Source organism: Gasterosteus aculeatus, chromosome 11, assembly GCF_964276395.1.
Source record: "Gasterosteus aculeatus chromosome 11, fGasAcu3.hap1.1, whole genome shotgun sequence".
NCBI classification, from domain to species: domain Eukaryota; kingdom Metazoa; phylum Chordata; class Actinopteri; order Perciformes; family Gasterosteidae; genus Gasterosteus; species Gasterosteus aculeatus.
The window spans coordinates 17739385-17761286 of NC_135699.1; the positions used below are offsets into that span (position 1 = coordinate 17739385).

At 46.6% G+C, this 21902-nt stretch overlaps 2 protein-coding genes across 5 annotated transcripts; both read right to left on the reverse strand.

Moving 5' to 3' along the window:
* Positions 1 to 1221: 1221 nt before the first annotated feature.
* Positions 1222 to 16435, reverse strand: slc38a12 (solute carrier family 38 member 12). Of its 4 annotated transcripts, none has more exons than XM_078084183.1 (11): positions 16068 to 16435; positions 15562 to 15612; positions 15013 to 15134; positions 14478 to 14559; positions 13000 to 13102; positions 12797 to 12880; positions 11668 to 11767; positions 11261 to 11357; positions 5006 to 5099; positions 2075 to 2876; positions 1222 to 1989 (listed from the first exon to the last, which is right to left on the reverse strand). In XM_078084183.1, the coding sequence occupies exons 2-10, from the start codon at positions 15604 to 15606 to the stop codon at positions 2113 to 2115; spliced, it is 1491 nt and encodes a 496-aa protein (XP_077940309.1). In that variant the 5' UTR covers positions 15607 to 15612; positions 16068 to 16435; the 3' UTR covers positions 1222 to 1989; positions 2075 to 2112. The 4 variants fall into 4 exon arrangements, with proteins under 4 accessions (XP_077940309.1, XP_077940311.1, XP_077940308.1 ...); XM_078084185.1 differs by having other exon boundaries at positions 13003 to 13102; positions 16068 to 16373; XM_078084182.1 differs by having other exon boundaries at positions 1222 to 2876; positions 16068 to 16377.
* Positions 16436 to 16795: 360 nt separating this feature from the next.
* LOC120828053 (5-hydroxytryptamine receptor 3A) lies at positions 16796 to 20494 on the reverse strand. Its single transcript, XM_040191369.2, has 9 exons — positions 20345 to 20494; positions 20109 to 20272; positions 19889 to 19933; positions 19689 to 19798; positions 19308 to 19474; positions 19054 to 19211; positions 18767 to 18977; positions 17861 to 18013; positions 16796 to 17456 (listed from the first exon to the last, which is right to left on the reverse strand). The coding sequence occupies exons 1-9, from the start codon at positions 20382 to 20384 to the stop codon at positions 17206 to 17208; spliced, it is 1299 nt and encodes a 432-aa protein (XP_040047303.2). The 5' UTR covers positions 20385 to 20494; the 3' UTR covers positions 16796 to 17205.
* Between the last annotated feature and the right edge of the window lie 1408 nt (positions 20495 to 21902).

Genomic DNA, 21902 nt, shown 5'->3' on the forward strand with positions numbered 1-21902 from the left:
CCAGCAGAGACCAGTTCACCGTGGACAGACCCAGGTCCTCCAGTAGCGACCAGTCCACCGTGGACAGACCCAGGTCCTCCAGCAGAGACCAGTTCACTGTGGACAGACCAAGGTCTTCCAGCAGAGACCAGTTCACCGCGGACAGACCCAGGTCCTCCAGTAGCGACCAGTCCACCGTGGACAGACCCAGGTCCTCCAGTAGAGACCAGTCCACCGTGGACAGACCAGGGTCCTCCAGTAGAGACCAGTCCACCGTGGACAGACCCGGGTCCTCCAGTAGCGACCAGTCCACCGTGGACAGACCAGGGTCCTCGAGTAGAGACCAGTCCACCGTGGACAGACCAGGGTCCTCCAGTAGAGACCAGTCCACTGTGGACAGACCAGGGTCCTCAGCAGAGACCAGTCCACCGTGGACAGACCAGGGTCCTCAGCAGAGACCAGTCCACCGTGGACGATGGATGGTGGTGATTCTGGTCCTCCTGCTGACTGAACTGAGTGCATGAATCTTCTTCTCCATGAATCACATGCTCATATTGCTGCCTCCCCCCTCCACCCTCCCCCCTCACCCACGGTACCTGCAGGTGATTCCCCCCTTTTTATTTTTTATTTCCTTCACTCGGTTCACGTCGATCTTCCCTGAAGCACCGGAGTAGTTTTTTTATTGACACCATATTCCTTATTTGTTTTATTATCAAACTGAATTTCAATCTTCAGTAATGTAATTCCCCCTCTGCCTTCTTTATGGGGGGGGGGCAGCTATAATTGGAAATGGAAACTAAATTTGGCTTAATGAATCCACACGGCGTTTAATTGCAGTCTGCTCCGTCACAGGAGCCTCCCTGCTTCACCTCCTGAGGCCTTTCACACCTGAACAGCAGAGATCTTCTCCTCTGAAGCTCATTCTGCAGGATGAAAACTGCGTTTTGTTCTCCGTCTGTAGAATTTCCACATCCATTATATCGACTGTCAATCTTACAAAATGCAATTATTCTCCATCCACCGCGAGTGTACCAAATATTAATTTAATGCTTTGAAGTTTAGATAAAAGCGAAGAAATGTTTGCTGATGTCGTGAAAAACGATTGTATTGACTTGATTGAGTTGTATTATTAAAAGTGTCTAAATAAGTACCTGGTGAAGAAAACAATATCAAAGATTTGATTCTCACACACACACACACACACACACACACACACACACACACACACACACTTTTAGCAAGTTTCGGATGAACGTAAACCTTTTATTTTCTTTGTGAATAATATAAATCAGAATCCATTAAAGCTGTAAACATCCAAATAAATGATAGAATCAAAAAGGACAAATTATTGTAAACAAAAACATGTGAAGATACAGCAAACTTTAAAATGAAAAAGATAAAAGACAAAAGCTGATTGTCATTTGAAATGTTTCACGTGCAGATTTGACTGGATGACTTTGACTGGAGGCCGATTCCACAGAATCAACACGTAATAATTCACTCCGACTGAACAATAATCATCTAGATTCTCAACGGCACAAAAAGCGTGACGGTAAACATGGAAATGAGGCGTGATAATAAACTTTTATGGACCTCTGCATGCAGGGACAGTGGCCCCGCCCACACGGGCAGCGGCTCCGCCCACACAAACGGTTGCAGTAGAAACATGGCGGCCGGCTCTGTATGTGGGTATAAAACAAAAACGGGAATAATCCGAAATCAGCAGATTACACACGCTGGCCCTTTAAGAAGTATGCCGATGTTTCATTATCGACCCGTTTCACTGCTCAACATCTGACCCTGAAGTTCAGGAGGCGTCAAACCACTTCGCCAACATCAGAACTTTAAATGTCCAACATACCAGATGACGTTACGCCCGCTCGAGGATTTTTTTGCAAATCCTTGAAAAGTCCTTTTGATAAAAATAGCTTTTCTGTCTCATCGTTGGGAGTGACTTTCTTTTCCAGCTTTTTCTTCTTTCCGCATGGAACAAAAACTCCCCTTTGGTCCCTTTTGACAAATTAAGATATATTACTCTTAATTAAACGTAACATTTGCAAGAAACGTCCCCTGAAGAGGCGGCGAGAACACTTACACGTTCCCCTCATTCATCCATTTAAGTCCTCGGATCTCCTATTTCTGGACGTCGGTCAGGATGATGTTGGCCGTGACGAACATGAGGCAGGAGGCGGCCCACAGCAGCACAAACCACACCCAGAAGGCGTGGCCGAAGGGCGAGCGGTGCTTGTTGGCGGCGCCCCGGCCCGCCACGGGCTCCAGGTGGCGCCGGGAGCAGAGCACCAGGCAGGCCGGCACCACGTACTGGATCCCCGTGCCGGCGTAGGACCCCGTGATGCCCACCAGGGACTCCAGGTTGTGTGTGCAGAAGGCCACCACGATGGGGGGCACCAGGGTGATGAGCGGGAAGACCACCCGGTCCACCACCCACGGGTAGGTGCCCCCGTCCCGGTGGAACAGGGTCTTCCAGTTGTTGCGCAGCGTGACGGCGATGATGGGGAAGTTGGTGCTGATGGTGAAGACCGGGAAGAGGCCCAGGAAGTAGCGCAGCGGCGGGATGTCCAGCACGTGGCAGTTGTCGGTGAAGTTGAGCGTGTACATGTCGTGCAGCAGCGAGCTGTCGAAGCAGAAGATGGCGGTGAAGGACAGCAGGACGTAGAAGCCCAGGATCAGGACGTAGTCCGCCAGCACCAGCGCCCCCACCCGCCGCTTGTCCGAGATGGGGGTCACCAGGGAGGGCAGCGAGTGCTGGCACATGAAGGAGTACACGCACACCCCGAACAGGTTGGGCACGCCGGAGAGGGAGGCCACCGGCGGGCGGCCCTCGCCGGCGCCTTTGCCGATGCGGAGGAGAGCCAGGACGATCATCATGGTGAAGGCTGGAGGGGGGGGGGGGGGGGGGGGTTAAGAACAATGTGAGAGACAATAACGATCCCACCCCATCAATCATGTCGATGAGGCGGCTTTATGGGCGGTAAGAAAAATGAACTGCAAATAAAATGCAAAGCTGAATAAATTGAATCATAAGGAATCGAAATTAATCACAATTTATTCTACGAGGTCAAACACTTTCTCAAAAAAACGTTGTGTGGATTTTAAAAAGACATTTCAAGACACCTTTTCTATGTACTTTTGTTGTTAAATGCAGAAACATTTTGGTTTATTCGGTTTCGTCTCAAAGGAAAAAGAGCAGAACAAAGAAGTGAACGAGATTCATGTTGACAAGATGGATTGTTTTTGTTGTGGTGACCTCGGCCACTGTGTACTGTAGTTAAACCCCCCCCCCCCCTCGATGCTGCAACAATTTATATCCAACGTAAATAACGTCTCAGTGATCGTGATGACTTTCAATCGGGTGGATGGAGAGAAAAAACGTCACGTATGTTCTGCTATTGTACAGAAACCTCCGTTTTGCACCAACTCGTCTTTTCCGTCAATCAAGATTTACTCGTACGACTTCCACAGGCACCGTCGGCCTCCACGTCTCCAACAGATTCCTGGAGGAGACGTCGGAGCGCGACGACAGGTCATGTGACCCGGGACGCCGCCGCCCCCTCAATCAGCCCCCGTGAAACCAGGAGTGAAGCCTCCTGCAGGCTGTGATTGGTCTGCTGACTGCGTCCTTTACGGAGTCTCACGTCTCCGTTTTCACAGCACAATACGGCCGTTATTAAAAGGAAGAACGTTTACGAGAGAACGGATCAGATTGAAGAGCTTTTAAATATGAGCGCTTGTACAAGCCGTCATTGGCGGACTATGAGGACGCCGGATGGCCTCTGATTCATGGAAGGAGATCTCCACAAACGAGGGAACAAAGTCGTGGAGGAAAATACGGGACAAATGTGTCCTTGATGAAAAGCAGCAGTGTGGATGCACGGGGCAATAAAGTCTATGATCAATGAATAAAGCCACCAGCGACTTCCACACACACAGACGTGACTCTCCAGGTGGTCTGCGGGGGCGTTATGAGGTGTGCACAGCGGGTCATCAGGGTCAGACTGTCCCTCTGGAACCAAGAAGAAGCCGGTGGAGAAAACCAAGGCAGCAGTTTGGATCGCGGCGAAGACGACGATGTCCAGTTCTTTGAACTAGCGTTCCTCAGAAGTTCTCTCTTTGAAATTAATCATCAAATGACTCCAGATGTTGCAGCTGCGCCCAGATGTTTTAGAGCAAAAAGTCCCACGACTTCAGGATTCTGAGGGGGGAGACGGGGGAGACGAGCGCGGTGCTTTAGATCAGGAGCGCATTAGTTTAAGCCCCTTTTTAGCGAGTTCAGCAAAGATTAAGATGCAGCAAAGCAGAACATCGTTTCCTCTCATGCTAATTGGAGGCAGAAGGACTCATTCGTCTCACTTAGGAAACAGGAAGTGACTCCTTTCCTCACAAGGAAGTGAAAGCTGCTCAGAGAAAACGGGAAAAATGTAACGTAATCATGTGTTCAGGTGGAAATATGTTGTCAGATTAACGCTTAGAGGACCACAAATTCGCCGTTTTAACCCTCAAATGTTTTCTTTAAAAAAAACAAAGACGGAGGATCCATTAAAAGACGGAGCCATCGACCCCGTCCTCTCCGCAGGAGGTCCAACTCCTCATTGCTCACAGAGGACGCGGCGTTTATCTGCAGTGAAGAAGCAGCTGGTCCGTGGACGGCGAGCGGAGCGTCACATGAAGACAAGAGGACGGGACGCGTCCCAATCAGAGGTAATAAAATAAAATGGGAATATACGTTGAGGCAAAGAGAACCGAAAAGACCATATTAACAAATCATCTGCAATATTACAATTCTATCATAATATCACTATGTTTATAATTATTATACTGCAGTTTAACTTCTTTTCTCTCTTAATATCGCGCTCGATGAGTTCGGCCTCTATTGGACGCCGGTGCATATTTATTTATTGATTCCAGCTGATTTATTTACTTCTGTAATCTCGTAAATCTGTAAACGATCGTGAGCGATTTCCTTGGTTCTAAGTATCTCGGCTTGTAGATGAAATGATGTTCTCACCGATCCAGCGCATCAGGGAGGTGAGAATCTGGAGGTATTTGGTCTTCTGGGCGCTGAAGAAGGTGAACGGCCCGAGGAGAAGCGTGAAGACGGTCTGCAGGACGAGACACACACACAAGTTTATTACTTCAAAGAAAGGCTTCAATTATTCATTCATTCATTCCAGAGCATCAGCCGTCCTTTCCTCTCCAGCAAAACCAGTAAAACCACCACAGGAAACACGCTCATCAATAGAAACCTTTGACAAACTGTGAAACCATGTGCGGATTATCGTTTGTTGGTAGTTGTTCATTTATTAATGGGGGGGTTTTACATTCACGAGTACTTTAGAGTCACAGAAGCCGCTCGCTGTTCTCTCAAACGGTCGCTGCGTCCCCGGCGTGCGATTCTCAAACGCCTGCTGTCAAAAAAAATCCCATCAGGCCGCTCGCTGATTGGTGGAGAGATAAACCGGCGCAATCGATCCACGGTGCAAACATCAAGTCCTCGGGGGCCGAGCCGCTGATTGCCTCTCAGATCCTCCTCTTCATCAGACGGGCTCGGCTACTGTAGCTCCAGTTCCATCAGCCCCCTCCTCCTCCTCCTCCTCTTCCTCCTCCTCCTCCTCCTCCTCCTCGTCTTCCTCCTCCTCCTCGTCTTCGCCTGACACTTTGAGGGGCGTGCGATCTCCGGGGCTGCCACTCTTAATCTGAGGGTTTCTCACTGGGATCCATGGCAACACAGAGCGATGCGACTCCTCCCCCGCAGGGCGCCGCGCTTCCCCCCCCGGGGGGCGTTTGATCCTAAAAGTGTCCCAAGTGTTGTTGGTTTGTGGGCGTCATGTTTAAAGCCAGTGAACAGGAAGTGGGGATGGGGGGGGTCCAGTCACATCATAGTTATGAAGGACACCACATAGTTCCATGCAGCCTCTGGGATTATGGACATTCACATCACAGAGGGTCACAGAAGGTCACGGAGGGTCACGGAGGGTCACGGAGGGTCACGGAGGGTCACAGAAGGTCACCGTACGATGTTCAGCAATAAAGCTCGAGTGGATGTCAGAGGCACGTGAAGAGAAATGATGCAATGTGATCATCTTGTCCGGGGGAATGATTTACTCTCTGACACAGTTCCTTTTGAAGATTGATTGACAGCTGCACGGCCCCCCCTGCTTCTCGGTAGACCCGGTGCTGCTAGTTAGCCGCTAGTTAGCCGCGTCTTAGCCTGCGTCTGTCCAATGTTTTGAGTGCACGGTACATTGGTTTTGTCCTCACACAGTGCTGTGTTTCCACACTGCAGGAGTTTGTAGTCATCGCCTGTGGGGCTACTTAGCTTTAGCTTAGCGACAAGCAAAAAGGGCACTTAAAGTAATAAAACTAACAAGAATTGGATATGGAACAAGATGATCACATAGATCTGCCTGGTACAACAAACACCGTCGCCCTGAAACGCGTGTAAAACGCTCATTAACGGTTAAAACGATCAGGACGGTCCATTAAGTGGACGACGGGGGCGTAAACTTCTCATCAGAGGAAGCAGATGACAGTGATTGACAGGTCTCCAAGTCCCTCCTCCACATTTTAAACAGGGTCACTCCAAGAACCACTCAAGGATAAAAAAAAAAAAAAGAGAAGATGATTCCAAGCGGACGCGTTTAGATTAAGATGTCGACGCGTCCAGAAGCAGACGCTCGGCGCTCGATGCATTTATTCATTTCATCTCCCTCGTGCGCTTTTTTTCTTCTTTTCTTTGAAACTGCTTACGTTTCAGGCCGCTTCGATAAACGTCTCCATAAACAAAAGCTATTGACGAGGACGCCGTCTATTCTTTCCACACCACGTACAGGCGCGGGGCAGCTTCGCACGGCGATGTCTGAGCCAAAAGGGGCGGGGCCGACGCATCACAGGAGCTCTCGTTGTGGCGCACGCCACACACGCCCCCCCCCGCGGGGAAGAGAAGCCCTTCAAAAAGAATAAATCATAGAAACAAATACCAACGCCCGGCGGTGCTGCTGCAGGAGTCCTACTTGGGGAGGGGGAGATTAGCGGCGGTTTAGATATGGCGAATGATCTCGGTAAACGCCGCGCGGCAGCTGTCAATCACTCGCAGGCCTTTCATCGGCAGGCGAGCATTGCGTCACCCGGAGCTTTAATCGCCACATATGTGAGCGGTTTCTTTTTTTTAGGGAGGGGGGGGTTGAGTTTTTTTACTTCTATCCCCCCGATCGTCGCCCCCGTTAAGTGATTAATCGACGCAGATGTCCTCCCGCGCAGTTTGGCGAGCGACTTTTACAGAGATGGTTAATGGTGAAAGTCCACGAGGTCGAGCAGAGGTCACGCTGGGGGGGTCATAAGGGTCCTGGTGGGTCCATGCGGTGGTGCAGCCTGGACACGGATAATCCCCCCCCACACACACACAATAATCCCAATCCCCTCGGCCCTGCACCCCCCGCCATTTGTCTCTCAAATTAAGCTCCATTCCGAACAGATTGGCGCCCGGACGGCGTGGAGCCCGGCGCACGCTCACTTTTCTCTTCTATTATCGCAGATTGGTGATTGTTTTACGGCTTGGAGAAGAAAAGGAAAATAAAACTGGAGAAGAGGAGGAGAAGAGTTCATGCCGTACTTCCCTGATCGATGGACGACACGTCTGAGGAGATAAACGATGGTTGGATTGATTCTACTCATCGGCCTCCTGCGATTAAAAGACGCGGCTCACACGAACGCTCAAAGCTTCTCAGATGGATCCAATAACTGGAGACCCGACGCTTCACGCCTCATTTCACTTTAATCAAGACCTGCAACGTGCGGATGAAAGTTCTACAGGAATTAAGAGATTACTCACATTCCTCCAGCATATCAAGCATTCCGATTAAACCCGATGAACCATGTGTCTCCTGCGCTGTTAAACGGGGGGGGGGGGGGGGGGACACACAAACCAAGTAAGACTCATCGCTCAGACCCCCGGATGATATTTCAACTTAATGAAGCAAAAAAAACAAAATAAAACGCTCAGAAACCCCCCAGAAACCCCCCCCCTTCACTAATCACACCACACGGAGGAACTACAGTGCAAAGACTTGGGGGGGGGCGACACTCCAATGATAGCAATAACATGTGAATTAATTCACTGACCACGGGGGGGGGGCTATTATACCATTTTGGAACTAAGCTATAAGAGATATAAAGAAGAAGCTGTATTCATTCATTATGAAGCGTTCTCAATCCACACAATATTACATCTGATCATGTGACACAAATACCAGGTTCAGAGACACAATCTGGATTTATTCCCTCAGTAAACATCATAAACATGAGTTTATGTTCTCAATCTCTAGTTTCATGTCTTCTTCAATGCAGCTTGATGTTCATTTAGGGTCAAACAGACCATAAAGCAGGGGATGCTTTAGGGCGGGGCTACACGCTGATTGACAGGTCTCTGATAGACCATTAAGCATTGAAAGCTTTAGGGCGGGGCTACACGCCGATTGACAGGTCTCTGATAGACCATAAAGCAGGGGATGCTTTAGGGCGGGGCTACACGTTGATTGACAGGTCTCTGATAGACCATTAAGCATTGAAAGCTTTAGGGCGGGGCTACACGCCGATTGACAGGTCTCTGATAGACCATAAAGCAGGGGATGCTTTAGGGCGGGGCTACACGCTGATTGACAGGTCTCTGATAGACCATTAAGCCTTGAAAGCTTTAGATCAGGCTTCTTTAGATTAGATCATTGGATCATTTCATCTGTAGGATAAAGAAGCACATTTGTCCAATAACGTCTTTCAGTCCATTTTATGCTTTTATTAAGTATTTGCTCTTTCCTTTAAATGTCGTTAACGGGGTTCATCAACAGTCGACCTCACAGAAGCGTCAGCACATCACAAGTTGACTTTGTTTACTTTGTCTCTTAACAAATAGTTGATAGAATCTGATTTATTTATTCAGGCCTCAGGACTACTTCCTGTCTCATCGTTAAATAACCAGCGCGAAGGAAACGGGGCAACAACACTTTACTTTAAAATGTTGGCACTTTTAAAAGCTTTGGACTGTTGATATAGAAAAGTAACAATAAGAATATCAAAATGTCAAGAGAGAAAATACAGTGTGAGAATCAGGAACATCTCTGGACCAGCTCGCTTTCATCTCATTGGAAACACATCTAACGCCGTTAATTAGGCGCACTGCGTTGCCCCGGAGACCGCCGCGCCTCCCCGTGATTAAAGACAGGCCTCCTAATGAGGGGAAGGAAGCACACGGCGACTGGAGGAAGGAGAGCGCGGCGTGGGACCGGCCGCCACATTTTAAACCGTGACGAGAGGGAAACAAAAGGCTGCCGGCGTTTAACAACAGAAGACACCGTTTCTTCATGTCACATCCGCGAGGGAGATCAAGGTCACCACGAGGAGCAACAGGAGAAAGACAAGCGGCTCTCCCTGATTATATTATATGTATATATATATATATAATATATTTATATTTATATAATATATATATATATATATATATATATAATATATTTATATTTATATAATATATATATATATATTATATATATATATATATTATATATTTATATAAATATATTATATATATATGATACAAGATCCCACCTTAAACCTGAAGAAAAGATTAAATATCTCTGCAGTCGGGTTTTTTAAAACGCCACAGAAGTCACTTAATCGGACGAGACGACGATGCATTTCTGACCAGAATAGAGAATCATAAAAGCATGGAGGCTAAACTTGGTCCGGCTTGTTGCTCCTCAGTAGAACGATGGCAGGAGGCCATCAAGGACACCGGTGCCCCTCCGGCTATAAATCTTTATTAGTCTCTTAATGAATCAATCGGCGCGTCGGAGCTCCACCGAGCCACAGAGAAACATCTGCATGAAGACGAGCAGCGTGGGCACGAACGCGCCTTTCAGCTCGCACGCCGCATCGATTTCCCATCACTTCCATCACGCCGCAAGAACATTAATCAACTGTTTAAAAAGAATTCAAATTGTACCCGACGCAGGACTCACAAAGCAAACTGAACCCGACGGAGGACAGAGAGTTTAAATCAAGGTCTCCAGACGTCTGAGGGATTAAAACCAATAAACAGATTTCTGTCTTCCCGTTTTACATTTTCTTGACATTTATGTAATAAAGCAAATAGGGCTGTTCTTCATTTTGCCACAACGCTTCCCTCCATCACCTCAGAATACGACTCATATTCCAGTTAATTTGGTTCCCGGTTTTCTTTCGCTAAATCGAATGTGACTCAGACATTAGGAGACGGAAAAAGGTTACGAACTCCACATTTATTTCTTACTCTTTTAAAGTCACGAACACGACTTCAACTTTATCTCTTTCTTTTTAACTCTATCGCGAGCGAATTTGGCCACTGCTTCGCCCTGAATGCCAAAGGAGCCCAGGTGCATGCTGGGAGGGGGCAGGTCAATTATTTAGACTCATCACTGGGTGTCTCTGGGCCGCGTGGGACGCCGTCGGGCCGCGCTGAATGTTTCATTGACGCCTTTCACTTATTTAAAGAAAAGGTCGACCAGAAGAAAGTCACGGGACGAAAATGAAATAAAGTAGGAAAAACGGCAGCTAACCCTTAACCCCTAATCCCTGACCCTTAACCCCTAACCTTAATCCTTAATCCTCAACCTCTACCCACTAACCCTGACCCTTAACCCTAACTGGAAGGTCGGGGGTCAGGTCTGCGCCTCCCCGCCTCCTTATTCCGCCAAACAAATCTGCAAGAGCAAACAAACTGAGCGGAGGTTTCATATCAGCGTTATTTCAATTTGGGAGGGAGAAGCTCATCCCATTAAGGGGTGGGGGGGTGGGGAGAGGGGAGGGGGGTAATTTACGGGCAGATTATTTGAGGCCTGAGAGTGTGGGAAAGGGAGGCGGGAGGAGAAATGCCAGAGGAGGAGGTGGGCACATCGATCACTGTCGCCCAGCCATCAGGGTCTGGCTCGCTTAAGGCTTCAAGGACGCACACTCCGGGGGGGGAGGGGGGGGCGTCCTGTGTTCACAGAGCGGCTGAAGCCCCAGAAGGCCGAGCGGCAGCAAGTGGCGCGTTGAGCCGGATCTTGCCGTCTGGAGAGAAGCCTCAATGGGTAAAAGTTTAAAAGTCGTAGTGGTCAATAAAGTTGTTTTAAAGCCCGGCAGCGGCACACGGCTCCTAGGACTTAGGACTTAAGGACAGAGGGAAGGTCACGGACCTGTAGAGAGGAAGTCAAAGGTACATCAGGCAAAGGGGGGCGCGTCCGGGACTCACCAGAAACACCCGGTAGGCGTCCGTCCTGGTCACGGAGCCCCAGCACGGGTCGGTGTCGTTGTACTTCACACTTCCGGCGCTGCAGGAGTGGTTCCCACTGCACGAGAACAAACACCAACACGCTAGTGACAAAGTGTCCTGAGGACGTCACAGCAGCTTAAGTGGTACAGCGAGAGACGGAGAGACGGGCCGTCAGCGGGGGACCACTTCCTGTCGCCTACAACTCCCCGCGAGGTTCAATCCTTTCATCACACCGCTGGAAGGACTCGCAGGGGGGGAAAGGAAGACGGACCGGAGGCGCCCGAAAGACGCCGGTCAGAGGTCAGCCGAGCTCCATCGTCTTCGTCTCCCGCTCAGAAAGGGACGAAGGGACAAAGACACAGCGGCGGATGTTCCGGATGTCTTACCAGGCCACCTCCATCAGGGAGATGGGCACGGCGGCGGCGTAGATGGCCATGTCCCCGTACAGGTACACGATGATGCAGATGTAGAACATGTTGACGCCGACTGGAAGACACAAAGCGGCGCGTGATCAGAGGGAAACGAGCGCATTACGAATGTGTCATCTGAATCATCTGGAATCAGCTTTGACCTCCTGGAAGGTCCCGAGAACGTGCCTCCGATACCGAGCGGGGAGGACGCTCATTTTACTCGTTTACTTCTTTGTGTCAGAATGTCGATGACTTAACAAATCGAATCCAGACGAAGGCCCGGAGGGGGCCACAAATGAAACGCGCTCATACTTACAGCAGATTTATTATATTACTCAGATTTTCTTATTCTTTTTTTTTTTTACACTGTTTAAATAGAAAACTGAGGATTATTTTATTATCGCTTATCAACATTTATCTACATCTTAATGGACATTGAGCTCCGGAATGAAAGCTAAAGCGAAACTCCACATTTATTTCTTACGAGCGAAAGCTCAGCTAAAGGTCAAAGGTCAAACCCCGTAATGACGCGCTGTGTGCTCGTCAGTAAGAGTTCGGACTCTTTCCCACAGAGGGGGAAGAAGAGAGGACGAAGATGATGAAGAGGAGAAACTCGCCTCCTTATTGCCGATCGATCGGCGGAGGTCGGTTTTTTTGCACCTTTAGCGCAGTCGAGCGACACGCTGCAGCTTTAAGAGTGTGCGCACCTCAACATGGGTGGAGGTGGGTGGGGACGGGGACGGGGACGGGTGGGGGCTAAGTGTGCCGAGTGCTCCACCTTGTGGCCAAACAGGAGAGATGATGAGGTCACAGCTTTGACCTTCTGTTCCTGGTGAGTCACTTTGATCAGGCCAATAAAAGACAAAAGAGACGAAGCTCGAGGTTCAAGGGCCTTATGGGAGGGGGGGGGGGGGGGCTAACTGCCCCCCACCCCCGCCCCAATCCCAGTAGGGACATTAATGAGAGTCTTGAACAGGTAATTACACCCAAAGGCAATTTATCCATTTATAATTACATCCAATTAGAGCCCTTCCTTCATGTGAGGACGAGACAGCAAAATGTTAAATGAACTACGAGCGGCCGCCTGAGGCCACGAGAACATTACCTTTGTTGAAGAACATGGAGGCCATTTGACCCATCTCCACCCGCTCCACGATCTCAAAGTGGTCCACGTGCCCCCCCGACCTCTCTGCGGAAACACGGAGGACGCATGTAAAGACACACATGCTCACGAGGACGTCAGATGTTCGGACAACTCGTGGTTCCTCTCTGATTTCTATTTTATACGATCCCATGTAAAACACTCACGACCCTCCCGGTGAGACAAGATGGGCTTGGTCTCCGGCTCCGCCCGGCCCCGGACCACCGCGTCATCGTCCGAGTACTCCGAGCTGGAGTCGGTGTCCTCGACCTGCGGGGACAAAACCACAGGAAGTAAACCAGAGCGGGAATCTGCGGTTCGTCTTCATCTCGAGAGAAGAGGAAGCCGCTCAAAAGATCCGATCACATGACCGCACGCAACTTCAAGAGGAGCAACTATCAGTTTATTAAACGCTGTCGCAACCCGATTATCATTGTATTCATCTTTAAAAGTCCCAGTGAAGAGTCTAAAGGCATCGCAGCCTCCGTATTTCTGTCTTAGAAGTCTCTTTATATTATTATTGTATTAACTTTGAAGAGTTACTTAAGGGGAAACATCTGACAAGTGAAATAACAACTCAATAAATATTTCACTTTCATCCACACAGTAACTACTTTTTATTGTCCTCCAGATCTCGTGTGTGTGTGTGTGTATGTGGGTATGTGTGTGTGTGTGTTTGTGTGCGCTTTGCTCAAGCGGTTAGAAATAATAAAATTATTTAAAAAAAAGGCTTTCAGCAGTAAAACTTCTTCCATTGAGTGGGAGGTAAAATGAATCGATGAATCAAGGCCCGATGTTGTGGGGGTTTGGGTGGGGGTTTGGGTGGGGGTCATAACTCGTGCAGCGGGGGGACCAGCAGCAGAGCGCCGACAGGTCTGAAGTCAAAGTGATGGAAGGTTTGTGAAGGAGGCCGATGGGACGATAAAACCGTCCCCGAACGGTCAGACGTATGCTGCCTGTTAAAGGAGAGCAGAATACTCTTCAGGATTTTAACATGAAATAGTTTTAAAAAGGTAAAAGCTACAAAATAAAGAGTTTCTGTTTCCAGATGAAGTAAAGCGTGCATCTTTAACATTACTACAGACGAGTGATCTTCATTTCATAATTATAATCATTATAACTTGAGTTGAATTATTCTGCCTCAAGCCCCGCCCTGAAGCATCCCCTGCTTTATGGTCTATTAGAAACCTGTCAATCAGCATGTAGCCCCGCCCTGAAGCATCCCCTGCTTTATGGTCCGTTTGACTCTAAATGGACCATAATCTACTAAATGAACATCATGTTGTATTGAAGAGGACTTGAAACTAGAGATTGAGACCATAAACTCATGTTTACAATGTTTACTGAGGGAATAAATCAAGAGAGAAGTAGAGTCATTTCCTCATAGACGTCTATGGGAGCAGAGGAGTCGCCCCCTGCTGGTCACTACGCAGAATGCAGCTTTAACACTTTGACTTCACTTTAACGAACATGAGCGTTGATATCTGAGGATATAGGATATTCTGCTCCGTTAGCTCCGCCTTCCTTCTTGGGCTGACGGCTGCTGGGTGATGGAAGACTAAGACATGTTTACGACGTCAACTCACCGCGCAGAATATAATTGAATACAGTCTCACGCACGCTTCCCTCCAGGCGGCGCTCTCACCTCTTCCTGCTTCCTCCTCTTCCAGCGCAGCTGAGCGTTGGCTGCCGCCATCGCCTCGATCACGAAGGTGGTCGTCATGTAGCTGAGAGGTGGAAGAACGAGACGAGGGATGAAATATATAAACATTCAAATGAAGATCGCCGCCTCGTTTGAAACCGCAACAAAGGAGAACTGGGAAGAAATGTTGACACTCGAAAAGATTTTTTCAGTTAAAAAAAAATGTTAACACACATAAACTGCTTTTTAAATTACATATCTTAGAACATATTAATCAGGAATCAGGAAACATTTATTACCAAAATATGCCAAACATACAAGGAATTTGTCTTGGCGGTAAATAACCTTTTCATTGATCTCAAAGGAATTCCTTATTTATCAATTGCTGCTAAATGTATTAATTTCATATATTCACATTTGATTTGGTTTTCATACGTTATGGAAAGATAATAAAAGCATAAACAGGAGTCGCCTGTGCTTAACGTAATAAATAAATGCTGTAAAGTAGAAAAAGGTCAAAGGGTGCGACCGAACTGACCTCATGAAGCCTAAAAAGGAGATGAGCGCGATGCTCACCGCCCAGCCGGCCGTGGCGAAGGCTTTGGGCATCGTCAGCGCTCCGGTTCCCACGATCAGGTTGAACATGTAGACCAGCCCCACCTGGAGCACACGGACACAAATCAAGACCTCTGCTCATCTTATCTGTGAGTAAAAATCACTTTAATGATTTAAAGCTTCAGCTTTCCGGGGATCAAAAGCACATTTGAGTGCTGAGGTCAGCAGCGAGGACTCGAGTCCACAAACTGCACCGTGACGAGCACGAAGGACGACGTGTAAGCGGTTTAGTTTCCTCTTTACTCGTCAGACACACGAACAGACAGAAAGGAAAAAGGCTTTTCTGTCACAAGTTTGCAAAGTGTTTAGAACATAACAAGCTCTTATTGCAAGTAACTGAAGAAGAAAAGGCAACAGTGTAAAGATTAAAACAGCAAAAAGTAATCAGAGAGAAAGGCTCAAACTTTTCAGCGTCACGTGGAATATTGAACATTTTAACAAATGAGGATGAGGAGCAGCAGCTGGTACTCACAAAGGGCGAGTAAGGTTCTCCTCGCTCCGTGATTCCACCTGCCATGTTCACCTGAAGAGACACCACATCACCACCATCACGGACCACACACGCGATATCAGCTGCGTAACAATAAACAGTGGAATGGGAAGAAAAACATGATAAATCCTTGTTCATCTTCGATGAGAAAAGAACTTCCATTGCCCCACTGGCAGTTCAGACGTTAAGGTGTGTGTTGTTAAAGTGTGTGTGTGCGTTTCCAAATGTCATTAAAGACATTTATACAATAGTAAACTACTTTTCAATTCGGCATAGTCACGACTGAGCTTGCGGCGCGTAGTTTACGTAGAATGATCCACAGACCACCGACGTCTAGTTAGCATTTCCTCGCTAGCAACCCAGCTAGCAGCGAAGGTGAGAACACATTCGCCGTCACACAAAACCACGAATGGGTCGTATATTTAGACGTTGGGTTAGATTCACTAATAAGCGCGTGTCAGTGATCAGAATCAAAAGTAAACACTCACCCCTTCCCAGTGCGTCTCGCTCGTTTAGCTGCTATGCTAACGCTAGCCGGAGTCTTCGGGCTGTCATGTGGATCGCTGGCTGGCTGAGTGAGCGCGTCGCCGGGTCGCTACCATGAGTCGTCCCGGTGCCCGGTCGTCGGGGGGAAGTCGGTTTGGAGGAAAACACCCCCCAGGCGGGCTGCCGAGTCTCTAATACTTCGATAAGTGAAACAGCGAACTCAGCTGACCCGCTCCCGCATAAACACGCATCAAGCTAACGCTAAAAGAAGACACCTCTTCCGGTGGTTGCTTTCAGAGTAAAGTCCTTCTCACTCGCACTCTAATGCTCCACATATTAAAGCATTTATTGTGAAGGGCAGAATGAATGTGACGGTTCCGTTGGATTTAGCTTGATGCACCTTTTAGTGGGTTTGCTCGGTCAGTTGTTCCCGGCGTGGAAAACCGATCACGAGGTCAAATTAGATTGCAGAAGCGTGTTTTGTTAACCAATGCAGTTATCCACACAGTAATGACTAATTTTAGGAGGATCGGTTCAGAGCCACACAAACATTTTGTGACGGCTCTTTGGTTAAATTGCCAAAAAACCCGCCCCTCCTTGCAGCCTGGGTTTGTAAAACGACCAAACCCCATGTCCCATGACATGTCATGCACACCTTTATCTTTATTTACAGATCAATCAATCAATCGATGGAGAAATAAGCAAATTCATCAAGAAAGACAATTGGGAATACTTTTATAATAATTTAATGATATAATATAGAATAGTAGAATAGTCACACGTTAAATCTTCTAATATTTTTATGTGTTCAAGTTTATTATTGAAGGACCATTTTCAACGTAGAACCGACAAAGTTAAAGTAACACATTTCTCACTTGAATGCTTAAATCATTAAATCAATCATGCGTACATTTGTGTTCCGTTACATGTCCCTTCCCTCTCAATGTCTTCATTTCATGTCATACATACAATTGAAAATAGAAAAACACTTAATTTTATTGTGATTCTTACACTTTAATAAAGAAAGATTAGAAGACGGTTAATTAAAAACATTTGATTAACTATTAGAAACCTATACATTTGGTCATTTAAAAAAAGCATCAGTCAAAATTTAAGAGCAGATCAAACACACGTCAACCTTTAAATAATTTGTGAAATCCAGGCTGTGTACATGTACGTGAGAAAAACTACAGCAGTCAAAAGGTAGAGGGAGAAGAACACTCGGTCGATGATGTCCGCCAGCCTTCTGTAGCGTCCGGGCCGCATCTCGTCTTTGTTCGGCCCTCCCACTTCCTGTCGAGTGGTCTTCACTTCCTTCAGGATGAGTTTCAGCAGGTCGTGGCCTTCGGGCCGATCCGGAGGGACGGGACCATTCTCTGGAGCCTCTTCGGCTGGAGAAGGAGTGGTGGTAAAGGTCATGTCGTATCACTGATGCATCAGAGTTGTGTACCGGCGTATGAGAGGATTATTGATCTATTATTATTATAAAGTCAATATTTTGTCAGTGTAAATTAAATCAATGTGAAAAAAACGTTGCTTTTGTTTACACATTTTGTCTTTCTCAAATCTATTTTGTTTCATCAAGTTAAAGTAGTTTAGGAGGAAGTTTCCAAACCAAAAAACTCAGTTATGTTATTGTCTTTTCATATTAGAGGTTGAAAACAATAATAATAAAAAGGCAACATCATTCTGTGGATACTGCAGAAGTCTAACTATCAAAATTGTTGACTTTTTGCATCATGATTTATGTCCTTCAGCCTGACATTAGTTCCCGGACTCTGCATTAGAAACGAACCTTTGTAAAAGTCCTCTTCCAGCTGGATTTTCTCCTCGCAGTTATCAGGACTTCGAGCCTTACAATATCCGTCGAGGTCGTGCAGGAAGCTGAGCAGCATGGCCTCCAACACGCTGAGACCCACGAGGGCGAAGATCCCAACGCAGTAAATGGCTGTAGGACAACGGGGGGAGAAATATGTGGTCAGTGGGACGTTGTTGCCGCCGGGAACGGGGAATGTCCCAGAAACCCTGACTGCTCAGCGCTCCTCTAAGAAGCTTTCGTATCCTAAGACTCCTTTGGTCCTATAGGAGTTCATGAGAAAATGACTCTACTTCTCTGTAGTGACCAGCAGGGGGCGACACCTCTGGTCCCATCGAAGTCTATAAGAAGTCTCTCTTGATTTATTCCCTCAGTAAATGTTAAATGTAAAATGACGTACATTGTAAACATGAGTTTATGCTCTCAATCTCTAGTTTCAAGTTTTTACAGCATGATGTTTATTTAGTAAACGATGGTCCATTTAGAGTCAAACAGACCATAAAGCAGGAGGCGCTTTAGGGCGGGGCTACAGGCTGATTGACAGGCTTCTCCTCAGTCTTAATACTGTCACTTCTTTTTCACTGGTTGCAAAAAAACAATGGCGATGGACGTTAAGTGACATCCGATGCTTAAAAACGTGAGTTCATAAAACCAATGAGCGAGACGACAACTACGCCCACTTCCTATATAACGTTACGTTATATCGTGCTTCGATCAAACGGTCGTTGTGCAGCTTCTGGTGGCCAGAAATCACATCACAACAACAACAACATTGGAAAAATGATCCTGACACAAAGCGTTCTCTTCAATAATCCGTAAGTCATCAACGTGAGAGAAAAACTACTTTGAGTCTTTGGATCTGGACCCACACTTCACCGGTCTCACCAATCATCGGTAGATGGTTTTCGGTTGAAGGCATCATGTCCTTCAGGATCAGCAGCAGGACGGAGATGGAGAGGAGCACCGTCACCTTGAAGCTCAGCTTCTCCCCTCGGGCTTCGCTGATGAAGAAGGAGGCGACATCCAGCCAGACGAAGAACAACAAGGGGAGGATGAAAATGACCACGTAAAGCAACGGCCTCCTGGAGATGGTGACCTGGACAAAACTACATGTTTGTTATTAATCAGAGGACAAAAACACTCTCACATTTTCATTCAAAATATGTTCTCACGGTGTAGATAAGTTTGTCTGGATATCTGGATATATTATTTCTGTATTCGAATATTTCCATCTTGTCGAGTTCCCACTCTCCCTGCGTCACCATGAACTCCTCCGATGTTCTGGTGAGCGCCGTTTCATTGTTGATGGGGCCCAGCATGATGCTCGCTTCTGTGCGGGGCGAAAAATAACATTTAAAAAAGATAATACGCTTAATGCAGTTAATGCAGTTAATGCGGTTAATGCGGTTAACATGGCGTGATTTACTGTTCATGGAGGAGAAGGTGAAGTTGCAGCGCTGCTGGTCGAAGGGGAAGAGGGTGACGACCAGCAGGCAGGTGGCGGTCAGACGCTGGCGTGTGATTGCAAGCAGCGAACCTTCAGGAGACAGAGACACCAGAGGGCTGTGCTGTATGGTCCCAGAATCAGAGACGCTAGAAAGAAACATAGTTTTTATTTATTTATTTGTACTTTATAGTTATTTAAACACTTATTTATATTTTATTACTTACTTATTTTAACATTTTACCATATTCTTATTTCTATTTTTGATGTATTGACATTTAAGTGATTAATAATATGTATTCAACTCTTCTTTATCTGACAGATTATTATTTGCTCATTGATGTCCTTCAAAGACGCTCTTACTCCTCCACGATGAAGACGTCCGGTATCCACAGACTCGACCTCGGAACCATCAGCGTGTCGATCCCACAGAAGTCCGACGCATTCCAGGTGAGGAACTCGTTGGTCCAATGCTGTGTTTAAACACACACACACACACACACACACATATTTAAAACTCTCACATCTGGAGACAAAACATCACAGATGTTTCTCATTCTCACCATGTTTATCCAGATGTGACTGGTGAACGTTTGAGTCTTCTCGTCCTGCGGAAAAAAATAATCTCGATTTCATTGGACTGGTGATGACGTTGATGATAAAGGACGCAGATCTTTCCTTTGAGCTAAAGCAGGAAAGACCTCCTGCTTCTATGATTCTACCTGAGTACGGTCATTTAAAATGCAGTTACAAAAAACCCAAATAGTCTCAGAAGACACTCACCACCTGTAAAATGCCAAACGGCACCATGTCCACCTGGACCAAGGTGGGCGTCGTCCAGTTCTTCACGGGCCGCATGTTGACCGCGGCGCCGTTGGTGGTGGTCAGGTTCAGGTACGTCAGGAGGTCCAGGTACGAGCAGTCCGAGGTCTGACAGCTGCAGACACCTGCGGGGGGGGGCATGAGACATTTAGACCTTCATACGAACACCTCGCCTGACCTCAAGAGGAACAACTCACCGGTCAGAGCCAGAAGAGCCAGGGTGCTCAGAGGCGACATGGCGGCGTGTCTTCCCCTCCAGCCGAGCCCTTTTTAAGCGGCGCTGCACCGGCTGGGGGACAATGAGGCCTCCGACTGGACGTTATTAATGGCCTTTGTCCCCGAAAGGGAAGAGTCAACACCGGCGGCTTCCACGCTCAGGAAAACAAACAACGGATCCAGGTTTTTAATTAAGTCTTTCATCCGCCTGCAGATTCATTTGACTTCTGACATTTTTGATTAATGTCATCATGTTTGACTAATAAATCTGAACAAAAGGCTTCTGACTCTTTATCCCGTTTGTGAAATAAAACACTTTATTCATTCATTCATTCAAGGTAGTTTTAAACCAATTAACCATTGCGTTAGGTAAATAGTCACCATACAACCAATAATCATAATATAACAATGTGTGCATGAAGACAGAGTGAGTCCACAAAAACACACACATTTTACCTCCCAAAACACACGATGAAGCTGTTGTTTAAATATCCTACAATCACTCAAATAACAATGAGAATTCATATTAAATGTTTTAGTTTTATTAACGGACTAATAAGTCCTCACGTTTTACTTTTTCAGCCGGTTTCAAACCTCTTCTCCAGTTCTTGCAACTGAATTATTTTAGGGTGTTTGGATTTACTCCAATATAATAAACCTGTTGTTGTTGTTGTTGCTGCAAAGTAGGGCTGTCAAAATTGCTCAAAAAGGACGTTCGAAAATTCGCTTTAAAAAAAGACAGATACTCGAATATATTCGAATGAAGCTTGTAAGTAATTTATTTAAATTTAAACCTATTTAACAACATATTACCTACACAAAAATAAGTAAATTAACTAATGGCCACGACTGCAGATCTCTCTCTCTCTCTCTGCAAAGCGGTTTAAATAAACGACAACAATAAACAAATGCTGAATGCTGATCAAGAGTTTTGTGCAGTTTAATGTTGCGATTCTTGTCCCAAATACGTCGGGCTTCATTCAACAAAACAGCACAAAGTCGCCGTGAGTCACTCTCGTGCTCTGCTGCTCCCAGTAAATCACTAATGTTCATTTTCTTTCGCGACAGCATTAAAGCGGGAAAACGTATAAAGTCACCGTGTGTTGTTTTACAAAACACTTCCTGTCATTTATTTCTAGTGAGACCGTGTGGTTGAGAAGAGGTCGCACGCGTGTAGAAGGTTATAAATATTAGTTGTGGACGTCATATTAAACCGAGCTGGAGAAGCTAGTTGGCTACAAGCAACTAGCACAGCACGGTTTCCTGAATCGGGCTGTTTTTAGCTAACGTTACAATAAAAAATATTGTTAAACACGTTGATGAAATGATTCCAGCGGATTTACATCACACGTCATTTATCTGACGCTTTTATCCAAAGCGACTTACAATAAGTTTGTTTCAACCATCAGCAAACAAACTCAGAAGAACAAGAAACAAGAAAGTGCAACTTTATTAAATAAGCCGATTTACAACCTGCTGTAGATAAGAGACGTTATAAGAACAATTTAAGTGCTACAATTTGTTTAATGGTGTTAAGCT